Source organism: Rhinopithecus bieti, unplaced genomic scaffold (genome assembly GCF_001698545.2).
Source record: "Rhinopithecus bieti isolate Rb0 unplaced genomic scaffold, ASM169854v2 scaffold_2254, whole genome shotgun sequence".
Classification (NCBI taxonomy): domain Eukaryota; kingdom Metazoa; phylum Chordata; class Mammalia; order Primates; family Cercopithecidae; genus Rhinopithecus; species Rhinopithecus bieti.
The window spans coordinates 548,507-571,136 of NW_016803982.1; the positions used below are offsets into that span (position 1 = coordinate 548,507).

At 38.3% G+C, this 22,630-nt stretch overlaps 1 protein-coding gene across 1 annotated transcript in view; it reads right to left on the minus strand.

Annotated features, from left to right (window-relative positions):
• Positions 1-22,630, minus strand: part of TPP2 (tripeptidyl peptidase 2) — a 91,227-nt gene that overhangs the window by 33,067 nt on the left and 35,530 nt on the right. The window contains 14 exon segments of the mRNA XM_017861597.1: positions 98-342; positions 1,773-1,910; positions 2,682-2,778; positions 4,056-4,156; positions 4,394-4,510; positions 5,701-5,855; positions 9,170-9,276; positions 11,220-11,296; positions 12,300-12,457; positions 13,138-13,306; positions 14,144-14,259; positions 15,798-15,946; positions 19,787-19,886; positions 20,361-20,488. Coding sequence (XP_017717086.1) covers positions 98-342; positions 1,773-1,910; positions 2,682-2,778; positions 4,056-4,156; positions 4,394-4,510; positions 5,701-5,855; positions 9,170-9,276; positions 11,220-11,296; positions 12,300-12,457; positions 13,138-13,306; positions 14,144-14,259; positions 15,798-15,946; positions 19,787-19,886; positions 20,361-20,488 — 1,857 coding nt within the window.

Below are 22,630 nucleotides of genomic sequence, written 5' to 3' on the forward strand. Positions count from 1 at the left end.
CAACATACTCCAAATTTAGCCTAGATGTCATAAACTTACATTAAAAGTACTACAGTGTATAAGATGGGCAGTAAGTATAAGCAATGTTATCACTTACTTATCGTCAGGTAAGGAAGTAACAAAGAATGGCTGGTTATATTTGGGTGGTAATGTCAAGTTGCTCGATTTCTTCTTCCCTAGAAGTGCAAAACTATGATTTTCATGAATATCTAAGCTCAAGGTATTTGACAATCTATGAGAAACAATAAATGGAAGGTCTTTAAGGCGTTCCAAATCACTGATTTGCTCATGGCGAATTTGCAGTCGAATTGTATAATCTCCTTTCTCCAGTTTCAAAGAATACTAAAAAAGAAAAACAACATTTGGGAAAAGTTAAGTTTAACCAAGTCAACGGAAATCACTGAAAGAGGATACAGTGAAAGTTACCATTCACAGACTTGCTTATAATATGTGAGGTACAGTGCAAGGCACTATCCAGACTTCCATATACACACAAAGTCCCTAGTATGCCGGTGAGCAGACAGGACCAGGGACATCAAGTGACTTGCCTAACATCACACAGAGTAAACTATAAGAGAGCTGGAGTCAGGTCTGACTTCAAAGCCCTTATTCCTTCCAAAAACGTTAGCAAAATTGGGGCACCACAGAATATCTAAGACAAATACACACACACACACACACACACACACACACACACACACACGTAACTTATTTACTTTTAGAGATGGGTAATCCTTATTTACTTTTAGAGACGGGGACTCACTATGTTGCCCAGGCTGTGAAGTGCAGTGGCTGTTAACTGGTGCAATCATAGTGCACCACAGCCTAGAGCTCCAGGGCTCAAGCGATCCTCCTCCCATCTCAGCTTCCTGAGTAGATGGGATCAGAGGCATGTGCCACCATGCCCAGCTGATCTTCAAATTACAAGCAAAATGTCACTCCTTTATTACAGACTTGAAACAAACAGGAAACCAATAGAGATCAAGGAATACAAGTTTATTACCCAGTTAACTGGTTCAAGAGGATGAGACGCTGTATCCTGTGTCAGCCACTTTTTCTGAGATTTAAAAAGTAACCAAAGTAATAGCACTGCAGTAGGCCATTCTGTAATGAGATGTGACTGCTACTTGCTTTGAGGAAAATAGATATCATTCCTTTAACAACGAATTGAAAAAAATCTCCATAAATTATTTTCATTTGTCATCATAAAATTATACATGTTACAGGAAATGTCTCATTTCTTTGCAGTAATCTCTAAGGGATAAAATATCTATAAATTATGTGATTTTTCTCTTCAATAAAACAGCACAAAGCATAGTGCCTGGTATGTAGTAAGTGCTCATTACAGAGTTGTCCAGTGAGGTAGCAAATTTAAAAGTACAAATCAACTGAAGACACGTGGCCACTGCTGCAGTGCTCTCTTTAGCCCCCTCAGACTTAGGATCATTTCAAGAGGTTCACATATCTTTGATGTATGCTTTGATCTACCTTCAGATAGGTAGAACAGTGTATAGGAAGGAGAAACACTACACACATCAAAAGTTATGCTGGCCAATGTGGCAAGCTTCACCTTTGTCCTCCTCTAATTCAGCGCAACTACATGGTGAAAGAGTTGACACAATCTGTTCTTCACCAACTACAACAAACAGGCTCTTGTGGTTTGTGAAAGTACTAAATGCAAAGCTATCATTTTCTTTTTTTAAAGTATGAATGTTACCATAACAATAAACCAGGATTTTGTTAGTTCAGGAACGAGCTTCTGTATTTTATACCTGATGTGGATAGGCATCACCTGAACCCATCTGTCTTTTGTTCTGGTCAAAAATAATCCACAGTTGGCTGTCAAATTCAGATTCATATAATAGTTCACAAAGTAGTGGGCAGCTTGGAGTCACTTCCCCACTCTTGGGCTATTAAAAAAAAAAAGGATTACTTTGCATGATTTGCATATAATTTGATACAAATTTTAATATTGTTATTGACATGAGACTTTTCATTTAAAAATGAAAAGTACGTGTGGCAAAAAATTTTGAAAATATAGAACACATAGTATTTTGGCACTTAGAAAAGTCACTGCTCTCTTACAAACTTCTGAAAACACACACCTGGCTATGTGTATTCATTAATAAAGCAATATATACATATTTCAGGACCTCTAATTACTTTATAAAACTGAAATCTGAAAACTCACTGAAACCAATTCATTTCCCTAACATTATAACCAAACTGATGTGTGTTTCAGTAACAGTTTTATTGAAATCTCATTGATCCAGCATTTACACTGGCCTCCATTACTTCCGCCACCCATTCCACCTGGGAGCTACTCTGATCTTTTCCTGTTCCAGTGCCTTCTTCACAGAAAGCAATCAGGCCCAGCATCATCAGAAGACAGATGATATTTCTGAGCCTTCTAATGATCCCTGGGTCAGATGGACAGTGATCAGTGATTTTATCAACTAAGGCTCAAGGTTAGGTCACCACTCAATTACGTTTTGTGACTTTACGACTGAATGGCATTTAATTACAAATTATAATTTCCTAAAGAGTAATTCCAAATTAACCAATGTTAATCACTTGATTCTGTTTTATATATATACACCATATACACTGTCCTTCCATTTTTGATTTTATGAATCATAAATAAAACACAAAAGTTCATCCTTTACTAGGCAAACACTTACTTGATGAAAGTTGTATGTCAGGACCATCTCATAAAGTTGACGGTTATTTGGCAAAACATCTCTTGATCCTAAAGGTTTTGTTTTTGCACTCACTGGGCTGTAATGAGGAAACTACATAACTGGTTTGATTCAAGAGTTCATTGAAACAGACAAATAAAATCATAAGCAACAAAATCTGTAACATATTGCAAAAAGTGACAGATGAACCTTCCTGAGAGCTATCCTTCTCAGTATACTCTACAGTATTTTAACCATTAACTTACATAATTCTTGGATTGAATCATATCAATACACACAGTTTAAATTTTGCAATAAATATTACAAAGGCAATCTTTATATGGCAAAAACATTTTCAAATACCAACAAATAGCTCTTAACACAACCAAATCCCAACACTAGGGTGACAACTAAAAGTGTGGTAAGACAGGTTCTGATTTTGACCCCTTGTGCAAACTATTGACAGTACTGTGTTGTGCAAAGCACAGACCTCCCCAGACCCCTGCTGCTCACCAGATAGCAGGGGCCACACTCAGCCCTCCTCCTGGCCGAGGGAATGGTATTTCATATTTTTAGTAGTCCTCTGAAGGAAGATGCTAACATACAGATTTTATAAAGGAGAAAACTGACATTGAAGAGCACGTTTTAAATAGAGTTTAAAATGTCAGTGAAACATAATCTACTCCTTTAAATTTAGCTCCAATTTTTTTAGATTTAGGAAGACAACATTAGGATGATATAAATTGGATCTATCTTCAAAAGCTGGATGTTTTAATTTTTATTGATCATTCTAGGAAGTGGTGTATCTTTAGACATTACCATGTCACTGACTATTGTCCCTAAATGGTTATTTTAATGCACTTATGACTAGGCTGCATGCCGATGAGTTAAGGTCAGATTAAATAACAGAAACCAGGTATCTTTATAACACAGTGAGTATGTGCACACAGGTCACAGTGCCCTGCTTTTGTAAGGGGAGGTGCTGAGGCACAAACAGCAGGCTACAGTACTTAAGTTTCTACCATTCAATAAAAAATTTCAGTATTGCAGTTTCTACAAATGATTGCACTAGGACTCACAAAATAATATCAGAGAGAATGTTAACTTGCTCTTTTGCGGCAAGAAATAAAAAGGTGAATGTCCACTGATCCTAACCAGTCATGACAGGGATCGGCTACCCACCATCTTTGACTTTGCTGGTCAGGTGGGACAGTGAGGCTGGAAGCTGATACTGGGGCTGCCTTGCAGAGATCGGCAAGGATAAAATTCTCACCTCCAGCACGCAGGTGGGTTTAAAAAAAGGCTCTTTTATCAGAGTGTAAGAGATCCCCCCAATCTCTATTCAATATTTGTAGTCCCTTAAATATTAAATGATACCGTAGTGTTTGGACCCAGTTCTTTAAAGTTATGCAGGGAGCCAGATCTTCGTATTTCAAGGAGGATTGAACATCAAAACGGTTGATTCCTTCCGACGCATGCTACAAAGGATATTTGTCAAATTACTTTCTCAAACTTTATGAAAAATAAGCAATATTTTGTACCGAAAATAAATGTGTCCAATATAAAGTTTATAAGTACCCACACACAAAGCCTACTGTTATCTTCAGAACCACAGGTAATTTCCCCTCATTAAAGTTTAAATCTAACCAATGAAATTACTCTCCAATAACACAAGTAACTGACATTAAAAATCATGAAAATGTTATGGAACTTACAATGTTTAACTGAGGAGCAGTACACACTATCCCATGGAAAGAAATGGTATAATCAATGTTGACATCACTGAGACTTGCCCACCAACGAGCAATGCAAAATTCAATTGCTTTTCCACCCTGCAAATAAAAGTAAATAAAATATATCTCTTATTTTTCTCAAATTACAGAATATAAATACTAGATGTCTCAGAGCAATTCCATGTTTTCAAACTTTTCCTATTTGTAGCAATAAAACTCAAAAATTTGAACAGCTATGCTAAGAGTTAGACAAATCATTTGCATGTATATTTGCAAAGATGTGGTGCAAGTATTTAAATATATATAGTTATTTACTCATAACCCTATGCTTCTTGTCATAAAAGATCCTAGGCAGCTTCTGAAAGCACATATAATAAAGCAAATGTGATTTGTTTACTTCAAAGTGAAATAAAAAATTAGGACCAAAAGAAAAATAATCAAGTATAATGACACAAGAAAGATACTACAACTTTGTAAGGCATACTCAATAGGCACAGTTGAGTTTGGGCTCACAGCTGCCTGGCAACCAAAACAAAATGACATTACGGTCATTTACATCTTTCTCCCTGTTAAAAAACAAAGATAAGAAAAGAAAAAAAAAATTGCTCTTAGCACTGAGTTTTAAAGTACGTTTTCTAGCTATCAGTGAATTTAAAAGTTTAAAAAGATGAATCATGCAACACTGATCCATGGAAGAACACAAATGAAAAGTAACCAGAAACAGAGAGATACTGCAAAAATCCCACAACCAACTGAAAACACAAAGGAGCGAGTTGAAGGAAGAACATCAGTACTTTCACCTTCTGTGGAAGAAAGACTAGTCATCATTTCCAACACCACAGATAAGAATGCAGTGCTGCCATCATTTGAGATAACTTAGACATGAAGCAGTAGCAGTCTTCCTCTAATGCAAATTAGCCTTATAGCTTCTTAACAACACAGCATTAGTAAAATAACTTAAGTGACATGCAAACAAGTCTTAAAGAAATTAATCTACTGTACAACAAAGAATAATCTAAATCAGGGTCCAAACTACAAGACACCAGAATCTACCAGACTAGTATGTTTCTTTAATTAAACTATTCAAGAATTACAGAGATAATTACCTCCAACTTGATTTCAAGTACCCTAATTAGATTTTCTATCTTCCTACTTCATTTTTTTTGGCAATAAAAAATATCCCAATGTGCTAAATACAAAATATAAAATGAAATGCAAATACTTAGTCTTAGCCCATACCAAAAAGGCAAATAAATTGTTTTAGGATTATAAACTGTAGTTAAACTTACTAGGACAGGAAAAGCTTCAGTCAGTGTTCCTTTCTCTGGAAGAGAACAAAACTTATAGAATTCATGGCTTCGATATGCTCTTTGCTTCACAAGCTGGACTGCATGAAGAACAAACTTTGCTGATACCTCAGAAGAACACGAACACACTGTCACTTCTAAAATAAGAAAGAAGCAAAGCTTTAAACTTACAAGACCTAAAATTGACATAAGTGGCTTTAATAATGCCCACTTAGGGAATAATTCCCATGTAGGGAATTAATAGGAATCAAAAATAAAATGATACACTCAAATCTGCATATTTCCGTAAAAACAAAGAATCAATAAAATATTAATAAAGTTAGAGGAGTAGATTTTCTATGGGAAAGAAAGAAACTGGTATTAAAATGAACCACCACCATGATGCTGCAAACACCTGGAAACAGCAGGCTGTCCATAGATGCATACACAGTTATATTAATTGGGTACCTTTTAAAATCCCTCCTCGTTTTAGCTGCAAACCAATCAATTCCAGATAAAGGTAGGTAGGTTGTATTTTTGGAAACCTCTATTTGTTATCATGCCTCAATTCCTCATTGATAACTTTTCCTAATCTCTCTTCTTGGTCTACTTCTGTGCTGTGTGCTTCTACAAAACCTGGCAGGACTACACATGCTTAACTTTACTCTGAGGCAGCGCTGGAAGTAAGCCAAGATCACCGCAATGCCAGATTGGCAGCTTTTCTAAAGAATACCCAAGCTAATTCAAGGGAACTGAAGCAAGGCGCAATCCCGTGGCTCATAAAACCAAGTGGGCACAGAGCTCTCAGGACCTAGTCAGTTGCTGAGAATACAAAATCCAGTGTTATGACAATATTTCTAATTATTTGAAATAAAACTAAGACTGTTAAATGCTCTGAACTACTTGCATTCTAGATTACTGGATAATTTTTATTCAAAAAATAAATTCTTTTCAATACCGACCTAAGCCAATCATAATTCAGTGCCATTTATCACTAAACAAATACCCAATTCAGTATTATAGATTTGTATTCTTTTTTTTTTTTTTTTTTTGAGACGGAGTCTGCGGCTCTGTCGCCCAGGCTGGAGTGGCAGTGGCCGGATTCAGCTCACTGCAAGCTGCCCGCCTCCCGGGTGCCACGCAATTCTCCTGCTCAGCTCGCGCGAGTAGCTGGGACTACAGGGCGGCCGGCCATCTCCCCGGCTAATTTTTTGTATTAAGCGGAGACGGGGTTTCAATGTGTTAGCCAGGGATGTCCTCAGACCTCCTGACCTTGTGATCCGCGCGCCTGCGGCCTCCAAAGTGCTGGGATTACAGGCTTGAGCCACCGCGCCCGGCCAGATTTGTATTCTTTAATTTACTAGTGCACAGGTTACCAGAGCCTGGAGCTGTACAACTCCAAGGGGCCCTATGAGAATGGTACCCCAGAAATGTTGAACACAGCAACTCTGAGTCCACTCCCTAGAAGTACTGTCAAGTGTGAGCGAAATCCCAACAAAGACAAGCTATGTACCAAGTACTCTATAAAATCCCTGATCCTTACAACAGACAAACAACTATATTTATAGTTGAAACAGAAGTTCAGAAAATTTAGAAACCTGCCTTCAGGTAACCATTAGTGTATGGCAGAGTGTGGATCCAAACCCAGACCACCACCCTGCTTCCAGAGGCCTTAAGAGCATCTAGTCCAAGACATTGTAGTTAAGAGAACTGGATTAGAGGGAGACAGCACAGAGTAGCGGCAAGGCCATGGGCTTTGGAAATTGAGAAGTCTGGGTTTGGATCCACACTCTGCCATACACTAATGGTTACCTGAAGGCAGGTTTCTAAATTTTCTGAACTTCTGTTTCAACTATAAATATAGTTGTTTGTCTGTTGTAAGGATCAGGGATTTTATAGAGTACTTGGTACATAGCTTGTCTTCGTTGGGATTTCGCTCACCACCTTAGCCCGTTGAAAAGGGCCTGGCACACAGATGGTACAGAAAAATATGCTTAACGAATGAGTCTAGTACAACCCCTGATTATCCTTAGAAGCCTCTCAATGCTGCAATAGCTCCATTATAACCCAGTATGCAAATTAACAGGCAATATTGGGTACTGTTTAATTCATTGCTTTAGCTCTCAGCTTTTGCTATTATTTTGCCCTTATCTAGTTACATAAAACAAGGAAAGTCTTGTATTTCCTTTGATACCAGGTAACAAACAGATGGACTGCATACAGATAGATGACCACAAGATGGTATGGGGAACCAAATACAACCAGTTATTCCCAAACCAGGTCATACATGTGTGGTATCAATATTGTATTTTCAATAAAGTCTCAGATGTAAATATATTTTTGTACTTTCATACAAGTACAAAAAACACACTCCTGAGTAAAATACAAGCCATTTTTACTAACGACACCTATCTACCTTATAGGGTTCTGATGGGACTAGACAAGATAATCTCTGTAAAGTGCTTAGCAGAGGGGCCAAATCCAAGAAGTATCAACAATGCTAGCTACTAATTTAAATTGGGTGACACTTGCTTGACTGCCCATATTTGCTTCCTTCTATCAAAGTGAGTGAACTCTGACAACTGACACACCCCTCCATACTGACTGTTAAATTGTAAATTTAGGACATATAACTTGTGAAGGAAAATATGGTATACCCACAGCTCTTGTATAAAAGAATGACATGAGCACTCTCACAGGACTATAACATGTTAATTCAAGAGCTTTGTGTTAGGCAATCATTTACTCTCAAAATTTTGGAGACACTGAAGTGAAAATCTCTCATAAACAGAGCTTCAAAGATTAAAAGCTCTATTTCTAAAATTCTAAGAGTTTAACAGTTTGAGGTTTAAGCAACGCTGCATTGTTTAAAATGATTTGTAGTATTTTAAAAATTAGGCTGGGCACAGTGGCTCATGCCTGTAATCCCAGCACTTTGGGAGGACGAGGCGGGTGTCTCATGAGGTGAAGAGATCGAGACCACCCTGGCCAACATGGTGAAACCTCGTCTCTACTAAAAACACAAAAATTAGCCGGGCGTGGTGGCACATGCCTATTAGTCCAAGCTACTTGGGAGGCTGAGGAAGAAGAATCGTTTGAACCAGGGAGGTAGAGTTCGCAGTGAGCCGAGATCATGCCACTGCACTCCAGCCTGGCAACAGTGAGACTCCATCTCAAAAAAAAAAAAAAAAAAAAATTATTACCAGACAAGGCATTATTCTAAACTAAGCTCAAACCTTAAATATTAAAAACATCTCAAGATGCCTTAATTTGCTGTATGGGCCAATGCAAAATATTACTAGATCTTAAAAACGTTTTGAACTTTACAGAAAGTCTAAGGTGCCCAAATACATATATATTAGTACCATTAGTACCAGGGAAATACATGTTACAGATAAATGAACCTCATATAGCTATAGTCATTAGAATGTAAACAGAGATAAGTGGTCACGTGGATTTTAATTTTACCTACCAGCCCATGTTGCACCCTCAGGAACCTCAATAAAATGCCTTCGAATTTGGCCAGGTTTAAAGTGTACATCTGTAAAGGCTAGATCGTAATGTGATGATTCATTTACTCTGAAAATTAATAAAAATAATTAAATGTATATATTATAAGACCACAGATACTCTGGATTTTATTGGATAAATGCAAAATTTATCCAATTCATTAGAAATAAACACAGGGACTTAGAAGCTGGTTACAAAACAGTATGTACAATATTCAATTTCTGCAGTAGGTTAGCAGAGATAACCTCTGAATAGCAGAGTATAGATGATTCTATTTTTTGTCTATTTTATGATTTTTAAGATACATTCACACACACTATTTAAAAAGCATTCTTTTTTGTTAAAGGCATTCTACAACATTCACAGAATTTTCCAATTACCAGATTCCAAGCTACAGTGAGTCCTAGATATTAAAATCAATGACAAAGTTTTATGTCACTGATATTATAGCTATGAGACTAATGTTAAATTAAGCTCCTCCTGTAGCTTCAAAACACTCCCATGATGTAAAATAGTAAAGAAAAGGCAAACTACTTTCAAAGCATTTTTGTCACAAATCAATGAAACAAAGTTTAAATTCATAACTACCCACCATGGAAACAAATTTTATGCTAGAGACAAATTCTTGTCAGTAGGACAGTTAAATGAGTGCCTACTACATATAAGGCCCTGTTATTAGGAGCTAGAAAAGGTAACAAAGAAGAAAATATGATTCTTTACCCTAGACAGTCTAGCATGGAGAGAATCATCATCAGAGACATTGAACATAAGATGCTCCAGACAGACAGGAAGAGTTAGGGAGCCTGGGAAGCTTCCTGAAGGAGATCGCATGGCAGCTGACTCCTGAAGGTCTTACATATTACCTTGTCTAAATTACTACTGGACTTTGAGGGAATATACGGCTGAGAATTTAACTGCTGCACAATTTTCCCATGTGTACACCACTTTTTAAATTTATTCTCCTCAATTTCGTCCTGTTTCTCATGGGCAGATATCTGTTGCATACTTAGTATTTACCAGAGTCAGTAACAGAACTGTTAGTTTAGAATTTCCACTTGGCTTCCAGTACTCTCACAATCCCAATCTCACCTTCATCCGCTAGATAATTTATTTCATACATCCTGTATAACAGTAGTCCCTGTGCCTTCAGTGGGCTCACAGTCAAATAGTATAAGTTAAATAAAAAATTACAAAATATTGGCTAACGTCTGTTCAGGGGCATGTAAAATGTGCCACGAAGCAGAAAGAAGGTGCTCCCTTCACCCAGGGATGACCAGGAATGCACCTGGTCACTAACTGAAGAGACAGGAAACTGAAACCAAGTTATCAGCTGTGCACATGCACAAATCCTGAGAAACCTGGAGTGCCAAAATCAGTGAATTGGCCAAAATGTGTAATTTGTGTATGGAAAGGCAGGAAACACTGGCTACAGCTATAACTGTGAGGGAGATTCTCTGCTATTTTAAGGAGCTTGAACTTGATCCTTGGAGGTGCCACCGATATATTTTAAGCAGGAAGTAATATAATCTGCTGATTTTTTCCCTGGTTCTCGGGGAATAAGATGGAAAGTTAAGAGTTTCTTAACTTCTGTTTCTACAGTAGATAACTAGAAAAGTGGGAGCATTAAGAGAAGAGAGTAAATCCCAAACATGAAGGAGACAAAAAGGACAGGAATGGAGGGGAATGAAGTAATATTATCAAATACTGCAGTAGGATCAGGTCAGATGAAGGCTGAGTTAGCCTCTGAACTGGGCAATGCAGAGCTCAGAGTGACTCTGGTGGAAACAGTTTTGATGCAGAGGCAGGGGAGATGCCAGGTGCCATCAGTTACTCTCAGAGTGCACAAGAGACAGCATGGCTGACTACATGACACCTAAAAATGGGAGCAGAACTAAGACAAAATCCCCATTACCTGGTTCTGTATTAGTGAACCCTTAAAAGTTCACAAGACTCCATGAATAGCCATTAAAATCTTAGAAGTAACAGTAAGCTGTGAGTAACCTGTTACTTACTTGGCTGCTATAACTGCAGTGATGGGAACTCGGAAGAGCGGACCTGCATTAGGGGATGCTATATCATAGCCACATACCTTGAAAAAAGAATTGGTAAGTTTCAGTATCCATAAACAAACATTTAAAAGAGGAGGAAGAGGTCTAAACTATTGACAGAATAAATCAATCTGCTCTTAATATGTCAAGGTCTTAACCACAGGTTGACACCAGTTTCCTGACACTAGGTCACATAATTAATAGCAAACAGCCCAAACAAATGTATAGCAACATTTGACTAGTTCAAATGGGAAAAGGAGACGTCAAGTACAAAGTAAGTGCATTTTAATTACTCCCAACTGAAAATCAGCTCAAACTAGTACTATAGATAACTTCAGATGTGGAGATACTGTTGTGATACTATTCTATGCCTGGTTTACAACTATTTGTTTAACAGATGCTTTCTTCATCTGAGTACTAAAAGGTATAACTAGCTGGGTGTGGTGGTTCACACCTGTAATCCCAATGCTCTGGGAGGCCAAGGCAGGAGGATCACTTGAGGCCAAGAGTTCAAGACAAGCCTGGGCAACATAGAGAGATCCCATCTCTACAAAAATAAAAAAATTTAGCCAGGCTTGGTGGTGCACGCCACTAGTCCTAGCTACTCAGGAGGCTAAGGTGGGAGTATTCCTTGAGCCCAAGAGTTTAAGGCTGCAGTGAACTACGATCACACCACTGTACTCCAGCCTGGGCAACAGAGCAAGACTCTGTCTCTTAAAACAACAACAACAAACAAGAAGAAGAAGAAGTAACTGCAGCTTTGTGTAGCTGACAAAAGACCAGTTAGAGGAAGACCTAATTGAAAGGTTCTGCTGTACCTCTTCTTTCCTTTTACTTATTCATACAAGGACAAAAGATATTCTTTAGAAACTTCACTGCTTAAATGAATATAGACACACCAGAAGAACTGCATAACCTGGCAGGTGGATAGGTCTAGTTATTTCTTAGCAAGAAAGCAATACGTTGCAAATATACTTTGGATTTTTTTTAACCTTTTAAATATTTTAAAGAGTGAAGAAAGTAAAATTGAAGATACATCAATACCTCTGTATAATGCAATCCTTCTCTTAAGCCCCTGGGATCCACACGTATGTTTATGTGTCTACATTGATTCATGAGTTCCAAATGGCTAGGACACTGAACCCAAGATGAATTTGAAGTCAGAGCTAAATGAAGCTGAAGGGATATTTTTTCAGAGTTTTCTGGCACGAAAAAGACCAAAAATTAAAGATGAGTATTTTTTTCCTTTTAAAAATGTTACATCTTCCCAAATAAATTTAGCGACTTAGTTTGGTTGGCGGTAAAACGCATCCAAAACACAGCTTAAATAAAACAGTCAAACAATCTTCCTTACAATTTAGATTACTCATGATTCATTTATACTTTCACCAAGCACTGGTATGACCTTAAAATAAAGAGTTTAAGTGAATGTTTTCATTACTGTACACAGGTAATAGTATTCCACTGAAATGAAGACAGCCAGGTAATAGTGATGACTATTTTTGTTCACACCTAATCAAGCTGCAATTCTCCTAGAGTGCTTCTACTTCTCATTCTTCAACTGAAAGCTCTCTCTTATACCTAAGCAGGTAAAGTGGAAAAGGAATTTGATGTTTTATCCACAATTTAATAAAGCTGTGGGTCACGGAGGCTCATTCTACTGTTTTCTTTGGTAGTTTAAGATGCTAACTAAATTGCCATTGTACAAGGACCCCAAATTGCTCTAATATTTTCTCTTATGACTATAAGATTTAAAATAATCATACTGGCAATTCACGGATTCTCTTAATAACACTGGCCCAAACAGCAATTCTTTATTATGATACCACTCATTCAAATAGCAAATGCGAATACTTCAGCTTACTGCCAGCCTATTACTGACCTGTGTTCTCTGGAAATACAGGTTCAATGCCAACGCCATGATCTGAAGGTGCAGCCACCTGAACAGGATCTCGGAGGTAGATGCCACGGTTATTTCCAACAGTAACAGTAAAACCTAATTTATTAGCAAATGATGTATTCTGAACGAGGTAGTCATAGGCTTTATCAACCTAGTGAAAAGAATATACATGGTAAGATATCAACAGTTGGGTCAAAAAATATTTTGTTGCAAATTACCAATCAATTTGATTTCAGTTGTAAAACAAAAAGTTAGTGTTTATATTCACTTCTCAAAACTACTTGGTACCCCAACTAAGAGGATAATTCTACATTTTTAGAAACAATACCAGTCACATCTTCCACTCCACCCTATTCACACTGTTATTCTCAAGTGACCAAATTTAGGAACTAATCCCTATGCCATTATGATTGGACAGTTTTTGACCTCGATTTCTTTGCTTTGAATTTCTAACCTCTACATGGCCTCCATCTATTACATTTCCTGATCTTAGTGCAACAGATTTGTCTTAACTACAAAATTTGTTTGTGTATCCTTTTTGCTTATAGTTATATGGCCATATAATCTATAATTCAGATACACTGAATCGCTGTTATAAAATGAAATATTACCCAATAATACCTAAGATATTATCTTTTTTTTTTTTTTTTTTTTGAGACGGAGTCTTGCTCTGTCACCCAGGCTGGAGTGCAGTGGCCGGATCTCAGCTCACTGCAAGCTCCTCCTCTCGGGTTCACGCCATTCTCCTGCCTCAGCCTCCCGAGTAGCTGGGACTACAGGCGCCGCCACCTCGCCCGGCTAGTTTTTTGTATTTTTTTGTAGAGACGGGGTTTCACCATGTTAGCCAGGATGGTCTCGATCTCCTGACCTCGTGATCCGCCCATCTCGGCCTCCCAAAGTGCTGGGATTACAGGCTTGAGCCACCGCGCCCGGCCAGATATTATCTTAATGATACTTTACAACCCATTTTTCATATAGGTAACAATACCTGAATAATACCATGTCCTTGAGCAAATACTTCTATATTGTCAGCCTTCACTGCAGTGTTTTCTAGAGCTCTTCTGACTGAATGAACTGTGTAGTCAATGTTATTAGCTTTCAGACCTAAAATTAAGAAACAAAAACAAGTAGTGTAGCACTCACTATCTGAAACCTTAGCCGCCCACCAGTATGATCACCTGTAGACTCTCTGGTTTTAATGTCTTGTGTTTTAACACTCATTTTAAAATCTTTTTTGAAGACCTGAACTAAACAGTCTGACTCAAACTGCTTGCATCATATGAAGGTTTCATTCCACAAAAATCACATGTCCTCATTATGTGGTGGGCAGAGAGACTCTGGTGTGGGTTTTGTAGCGTAATATAAATGTACAAAGCAGATACCTAAAGGCATGTGAATGACATTTTCTTTAAAACACTGCTGGGTTAAACTAAACAAGATGGCTGTTGGCTATAAGCCCCAGGGGAACTCAAGCAAAAAAGATGCTGAGGTCTCAAGACAGACCAATAAAATCAGAATCTCTGAGGACTGTCCCAGAGATTGCTATTTATTAAACACCTCTCAGATGATTCTAGGGTACAGCCAGGTTGGGAATTATTGTTTTATGGGAAGAATATGGAGGCCACCAATTCGTAAGATGAGTGCTATATCATTCTTGTCCTCTCCAGAGCTCATCACACATATATACATGGATGATACTGTCAGACACAACGCAAGCATGGAAACACTATGAAGTTATAACAGCAAATCAAGGAAATAACCAGTTTTGTGAGAATCCAAAAAAGGTGAAGCTCCATCAGAGGAACTGACATATGAGCCACCTCTTAGAGAAAGTACAGGAGTCTTCAAGGCCACAACATGGCAGAAAGGACTTCTAGGCAGAATGCAGTACACCCAAAGATGGAGGCCAAGAGGCCTTGAAATATCTGGTGAGGCTGAAGAGAACTAGAAAGAGGGTCATGTTAGGATCCATCCTAAGAGTGTGGGCTCAACCTAGAAAAGGATGGTAACACTTGACAGTGGTATATCATCACAGGTTTATGCTGGTAGCACCAGTGTGGACAGGCCATGCTGAGGAGATGTGGTCAGCAGAAGAAACTGTGGTGTGGGTCAGAAAAGGGGTGAAGAAAGGAGGCAGAGGAGAGACAACTTAAAGAGGGACATTTCTGTGGAGAGAGTTTCACAGCAGCCTGGCTACTCTAAATGTGAGTCCTGGCTAAACCCAGTGTCACTCTATTTAATCCTGGGCACCACTCTAGAAACCCCTCCTTCTCTACCTCATTTTGGTCACAGCATCCATTAACTTCTAACATGCAACATCGACAGTTTTTTATTTTGTTCAAAATCTGTTTATCCCAACCATAATATATATGATATAAACTCCACATAAGCAGGTATTTTTGATGCTTTGTTAACTAATTTAGCCCTGGAGCTAAAATACTGCTTGACAGTCGTTAACAAATATACTACCGAATGAATAAATACACATTCAAATTGTCATTATCACATAAGTTACTTGTTACCTTAAATTCTACTTTGTGCCAAGGGAATTATCAATTCTACCACATGTTCTTACCATGAGAGCTTCAGAAAACAAAAATATCTGTCTGCAATAATGTAAGGACAATAAGGAACATGGTTACCTGAAAGGATCAAGGCAATGCCTCCACATGCATTGGGGGAAGACATAGATGTTCCATTCATTAGCTGCGTCCCTCTCAATGTCCAGTTAGGAACAGAAGCAATGGCTCCTCCTGGTGCACTGATACTCACACCAAGGGCTCCGTCAGCACTAAATGGAAAGCCATTGAAGTTTGCTTAGGATGGTGAAAGCTCAACATACACGGGCATTTTTAAGACAGCCACTGGTTAAATCCAAAGTATAACACTGTGTACTAACTGCACTCATTACAAATAATGACAAAGATATTATTATGAAGAATCAATGGGGGAAAAACACCCAGCATAGCCATTTTCCCACAGGCAGCATTTATTTTTTCCTTATAAGCGTACAGAAATGTCTGTGTGTATATACATATCTGGGCATGTGTGACAGGCCATAGTGTCAGGTATATCTAGAGAGAGAAAACAAATGTCACTGTTCTGACTCTTTGATGAATGTACTTCTCTCTTATCTGTAATAAGAAACTTTCCTTTTGTTCAACGTCTAATATAGCACTGTACAATAGAAATATAATGTGGGCCATATAAATTAACATTTTCTATAAGCCACACATAAAAAAAGCTAACAAGACACTAATGCAATTAATTTTAATATGTTTAACTAGACAGAGCAAAATAATAGCATTTCAACATGTAATAGAAAAAAAAGAAAATGAATTAGTTGACTTTTTTTTTTTTTATACCAAGTCTTTGAAATCTGGTGTACCTTTTATACTTATAGCACATGTCAATGCAGAGTAACCTCACGTCCCTGATTGCTGCAATACTGGATAGCTCAAGTCTAACAGGACTGCCCAGCTGACGGCTTCAACCAGGCAAAGTCTGATGAATTAAAGCCCTTAGAATTCATAATCACATTATCATGCAACATGGCTCTGTCCTCTGCCCCAAGTAAAGAAGGAATGGCACAGAATAGCACACTACTTCCACCTTCCTGGCAAAGTGGCCATACATTCCCCCACAGAGGCTGCCAGACTCTCCTTATACCATTCTCCCAACTGAGTTAACGATTTTACTCAGGTAAAAACACTAGGGCAATCTGGGTTTACATTTTTATAGAGAACTGAAAGCAATACATATATATTCCTCTTGAAATGGGCTGATGGCACCTCTTTTAGGAAATATCTTAGAACGATTATTATTAGGGAAATATCTGTTGACCTGTGAAGATGTTCACGATGTAATACTGAATGACAAGTAGGTTACAAAAGTGCCTGAACAGTGTCATCTCCCACTAATTCATGGGAGAATGACTAAAAGGATGTTCACCAAAATGTCACCTGTACATATCACAGATAACAAGGTTTAGGGTGATTTTCTACCTTCTTGTTTGCACTGTATTGACTAATGGTGTTCAAAATGAGCATTGGTATTTGATAGCATTAGAAAAAATAACTGGAAAGAATCATGAATTCTGACTACTTATTGCTCTTTATTAATTTTCCACTAGCCTGTTAAAGTGGTAAATGATAAAGCATTTCTGGGTGTTTAAATCAGTATTCTAAAAATGAGTCTCGGCTGGGCGTGGTGGCTCAAGCCTGTAATACCAGCACTTTGGGAGGCCGAGGTGGGCAGATCACGAGGTCAGTTCAAGACCAACCTGGCCAACATGGTGAAACCCTGTCTCTACTAAAAATACAAAAATTAGCCAGGTGTGGTGCTGGGCGCGTGTAATTCCAGCTACTTGGGAGGCTGAGGCAGAAGAACTGCTTGAACCTGGGAGGTGGAGGTTGCAGTGAGCCGAGATCATGCCACCGCACTCCAGCCTGGGTGACAGAGCAAGACTCCATTTCAGGAAAGAAAAAAAAAAAACAAAAGTCTCATGAAACAGAAATGTTTCCTTAAAATTCAAAAAAAGCCAGTAATATTTTTCTTCTCAATTTATATAATAAAACTTCACGACCTGTTTATGTAGCTGTGATTACATGTGCCTGCCACCATGCCCGCCTACATTTTATATTTTTAGTAGAGATGAGATTTCACCATACTGGCCAGGCTGGTCTCAAACTCCTGACCTCAAGTGATTCTCCTGCGTCGGCCTCCCAAAGTGGTGTGGTGGGATTATAGGTGTGAGCCACTGCACCCGGCCCAGACATTTGGGAATACGTCTTGAAGAAATACGCCACCCGTGCAAACGCCTGGAAGTAGCAGATGCTGTGTGTCTCAGTCAATGCTGATGCGAGATGCTGTGTGTCTCAGTCAATGCTGATGCGAGATGCTGTGTGTCTCAGTCAACGCTGATGCGAGATGCTGTGTGTCTCAGTCAATGCTGATGCGAGGCAGTGTTTTCCAAAGATAACAGAACATGCTCTGGTCAGTGACCATGAGTCAATGTTTTCTATTTTGTACCATCTAATGTAATAATTAAAGCAAATTATTTCTAATAATATTTCATGTTTATGAAAAATGAAACAAATTCAATTCTTAGAACATCTGGTTTGTGAATCAATATCTACTTTAATCCAAGTTTCCCCATAATTCATGAACTCCTTAGTGTTTTCTTAAAATAATTCTTTAAATGCTCTATGGCAAATATCAGCAAAGGCTGGTTTAAACATTCTCTAATACTTTGTTTTTACATTGACAATAAGATAGAACTTAAAATTCCAAACTCAGTTTTAGAAGAGAGTAAGTTTAATAATTTTACACTTGTATTAACTGAACATAAAACACATCAAGCTTTGCTGACTTTTGGCTCTTATCCTAAGCCACTCTTACTGAGTGTCTTCAGCTGGGCTGGCAGGGGTAGTCTACAATGACAGTGCAAAGCAAAGCTTTTTGATCCATGTGGATGTCCACAGCCTGGTTGTTTTCAATGACATTTTATAATAAACTACTAAGATTACATTTATTTTTTAAAGAAGAATCACCTAGAGAAAATGAGGAAGGTACCTGTAACTCAAAGAATATAACATTATTGTATCTCACCTGAGCCCAATTTTTCTAATCTTATCTTCCAATATTCCCCACTAATCTTATACTTCAAACATACTCAGTTACTAGTTATTTCCTCAAAAAACTTTACTCTAAAACCTGCTCATCTTTGGGTTCATGGTATTCTTGGCATATAGAACTCCTTTATTCTGTCTCTCAACCTCCTATCCATCCTTTAAGGCCAACTTCAATACCACCTCCTCCATGAAGGGGTCAAGTGATTGCTCCCACCTCTGGAGTCCCATCATACTAAAATGGCATTTGAAACTCAGATCACAAACTATTCATTTATGCCTTGCCCACTGTAGGCACTAAGGTATTTGCCGAACTAAATTCAAAGTCTATTCTTTTTATAAATTAACTCCAAAGAAAGGAATTAAAATAGGCTTTATTTTTCACAAGGTTTATGTACCCGTTGATGGTATAATGAAAATTACATAAATTAGGACTTAATACACCTCTTGAGAAAATTAGTTCCCAGAATCAGATAAATATAGTGCAGAGGGCTTCAGGGAACCAAGAGAGATAAACTTCATTTCTCAATCAGAACTTGTTTACTTATGGATCTCACCCAAAATTGCTCAAAGTAAGTTATAACTTCAAAAACATGAGCCACAGGTATGTGGGCCCTATAACTGTGATGCTTTCTAATAAAAACTCAGGGCTTTTGTTTCACCAAAGTTAAAATATCAAAATTATTTAAAACAAGGCCATCACTACTATATAAAGATAGCCAAGTCCCTACTTTTCTTTAGATTCTTATAAATGAAGAATTATGGATATAGGAATAAGAATTTATACTCAGAATAGTGATGTTCTCCATGTAACAATGAAACTATTTCATTTATTTTAATTATCTGTCCTTGAGATGAGACTGTTAATCAAAATGAAAATACTGAAAAAAAGTAAAAACCAACAGAAAAAAACTAGCAAACTTTTCTAAAACTCTGCCCTTCTCAACAATGTAAAGTTTAACCAAATATACGTACTGGTCCCGTGTTCTACCTATACCTACCTAGGTCCTCTAGAAGACCAAGTGTATTGATTTGCAGGTAATTTCTCTCTCAGTGAATACTCAGCAACCATCATATCAGGAGAAACATAAGCACCAACACCTATGGGACGGATTTAATCATTAAGAAAAGAAAACAAATGGGGATTCTGATTCTAAACCCACTGTTGGCTTGAGTGAACTGCCTAATTTCTCAACACCAGTCCTCTCTCTAATACAATGAAAGAATAAAATTTAATAAGGAAACGAGGAAAGTCTACTGTGTACCAGACATTTTACTAAGAACTTTGCTTTTGGATACAAAATACCTATCTCCCAGGATTATTTTACAGATTAAATATGCTAATGCACCTAAAAGCATGCGTTTATATTTCTATGAAACAACTTATTTCAGTCCACTTTAAATTACAGTCAGTTCTAGATGTGCCGGTTCCCCTACTAGACTGTAAGTTTCCTGAGGACACACTTAAAGTGTACAGTGTCTTACATGTAATAGAGATACAGGTAACACTTCATTAACTATTGTTTTTTGTTTGCTTGTTTCTAAACAAATCTATTTCTAAAAAAGGAAACTAACCTATCACACTTGATGTCGTTCCACCTGGACAACCAACTGTAGACAGGCATGGACCATTATTTCCAGCACTTGAAACATAAATTATATTATGCTTCCATACTGCTTCATTAATTACTTCACAAATTCTCCTGAAAAAGAGATAATTCCTTTGAATATATAATCAGCCTCTATTCCCAAAGTGTATATAGTACCAAAACCTTGTTTAAATATATGGTTACATAAATTTTGGTACATCCACTTTTAGTGGGACATGATACAGCTATTCTAGGTGATATACCCTACTTGGGCTTTAGGGTAGGGAAGCAATTATAAGGCCAAATTAAATGTGGGAAAAATGCTAGATGTAAAACAAAAATATATGGGAAAATATACTACAAGGTAGTAAAATATTAGTAGTGACTGGGGCAATAGGTGGTTCTATTTCCATTTCCCAGTTAACACACTCCTGAAGACACACCTCGGAAGATTTGTACATACAATTATGAGCAGAAATTGACCCAAAGAACTAGTATCTTCTGTGGCAAACGTAACTAAGGCCCTAGGAAGAACTTAAGAGCAAGATTTTAAAGTGTAAGAAACCTGCTTAGAGCTTGATAGCAAACAAGAAAAATCTACTGACATTAAGTAAAGGAGATGAGGTTAGACCATTAAGAAGAAAATGAAGTTAACATTAAAAAGCTACAGGGCCATGTACAAGGCCCTTCAAAGTTGTAAGTGTGAATATCTGAGAAAGGAAAGAATATTAGCGAAAGAGGACTTCAGGAGGATGAAAGTTAAAGAAGTAGAGAAAGAAATACACTTAAGGAAAAGAAGTGAGAGAAGAGGGAAGAATGAAATGACTGATGATAACAGGGTGCATGTTACAAGGACGGTAAAGTGATGTCTCAAAAACCAGATGATAGCTTGGTGATGAGAATGGGGGAGAGCTGATCAATAAGTAAGTAAATACTCAAGGTAATTTCAAATAGCTACTACTATGAAGAAAAAAAAGGAAGGTAACATTAAGGTCAAGGCCATGATACTGGATTCGGCAGCAAAAAGACAATGAAGGCAACGAGGAAGGAGGGGAGTGGGGGTACATCCTACACACACTAGAATGGATTGAGGAGATGTGAAAACTGACCGAGTCAGTGAATATATGACACCAACAGTAAGTTTTGCCGATGAGATGCAAGTTACTAAAGAGAACAGCAAAATTTCAGCAATTCTGTGGGTCTATTGGGTATGTATATACAACTGGGGATGGCTTCAGAGGGAACTGGGTTCCCACATGCACTTGGGAAAAAGAAAAAACCACGTTGGTGCGCCAGGTATCAGGGGAACCCATCCCCGATAATTCAACATAGGTTCTTTTCTATTTCCCTAAGTGTCGGTCGGTCTGGGAAATAAAGAGAAAGAGTACAGAAGAGAGAGATTTTACAGCTGGATATCTGGGGCACACATCACATCGGCAGGTTCTGTGATGCCCCCCAAGCTGCAAAGCCAGCAAGTTTTTATTAGTGATTTTCAAAAGGGAAGGGAGTGTATGAATAGGGTGTGGGTCACAGAGATCACATGCTTCACAAGGCAATAAAATACCACAAGACAAATGGATACAGGGTGAGATCACAGGACCAGGGCAAAATTAAAAATGTTAATGAAGTTTCATGTCCCACTGGGCACGCACTGTCATTGATAACATCTTATCAGGAGACAGGGTTTCAGAGCAGATAACCAGTCTGACCAAAATTTATTAGGCGGGAATTTCCTCATCCTAATAGGCCTGGGAGCACTACGGAAGACCAGGCCTGGGCTTATTTCATCCCTTATCTGTAACTGTGTAAGACAGACATTCTCAGAGCAGCCATTTCAGAGACCTCCCCCTAGGAACACATTCTCTTTCTCAGGGCTGTTCCTTGCTGAGAAAAAGAATTCGAGCGTGAGCAACACAGAAGACCGGTGATTTCTGCATTTTCAACTGAGGTACTGGTCATCTCACTGGGGAGTGCCGGACAATTGGTGCTGGTCAGCTGCTGCAGCCCGACCAGCGAGAGCTGAAGCAGGGCGAGGCACTGCCTCACCTGGGAAGCGCAAGGGGGAAGGGAATCCCTTTTCCTAGCCAGGGGAACTGAGACACACAACACCTGGAAAATCGGGTAATTCCCACCCCAATACTGCGCTTTAAGCAAACGGGCACACCAGGAGATTATACCCACACCTGGCCGGGAGGGTCCCACGGCCACCGAGCCTCCCTCATTGCTAGCACAGCAGTCTGCGATCTAACTGAAACG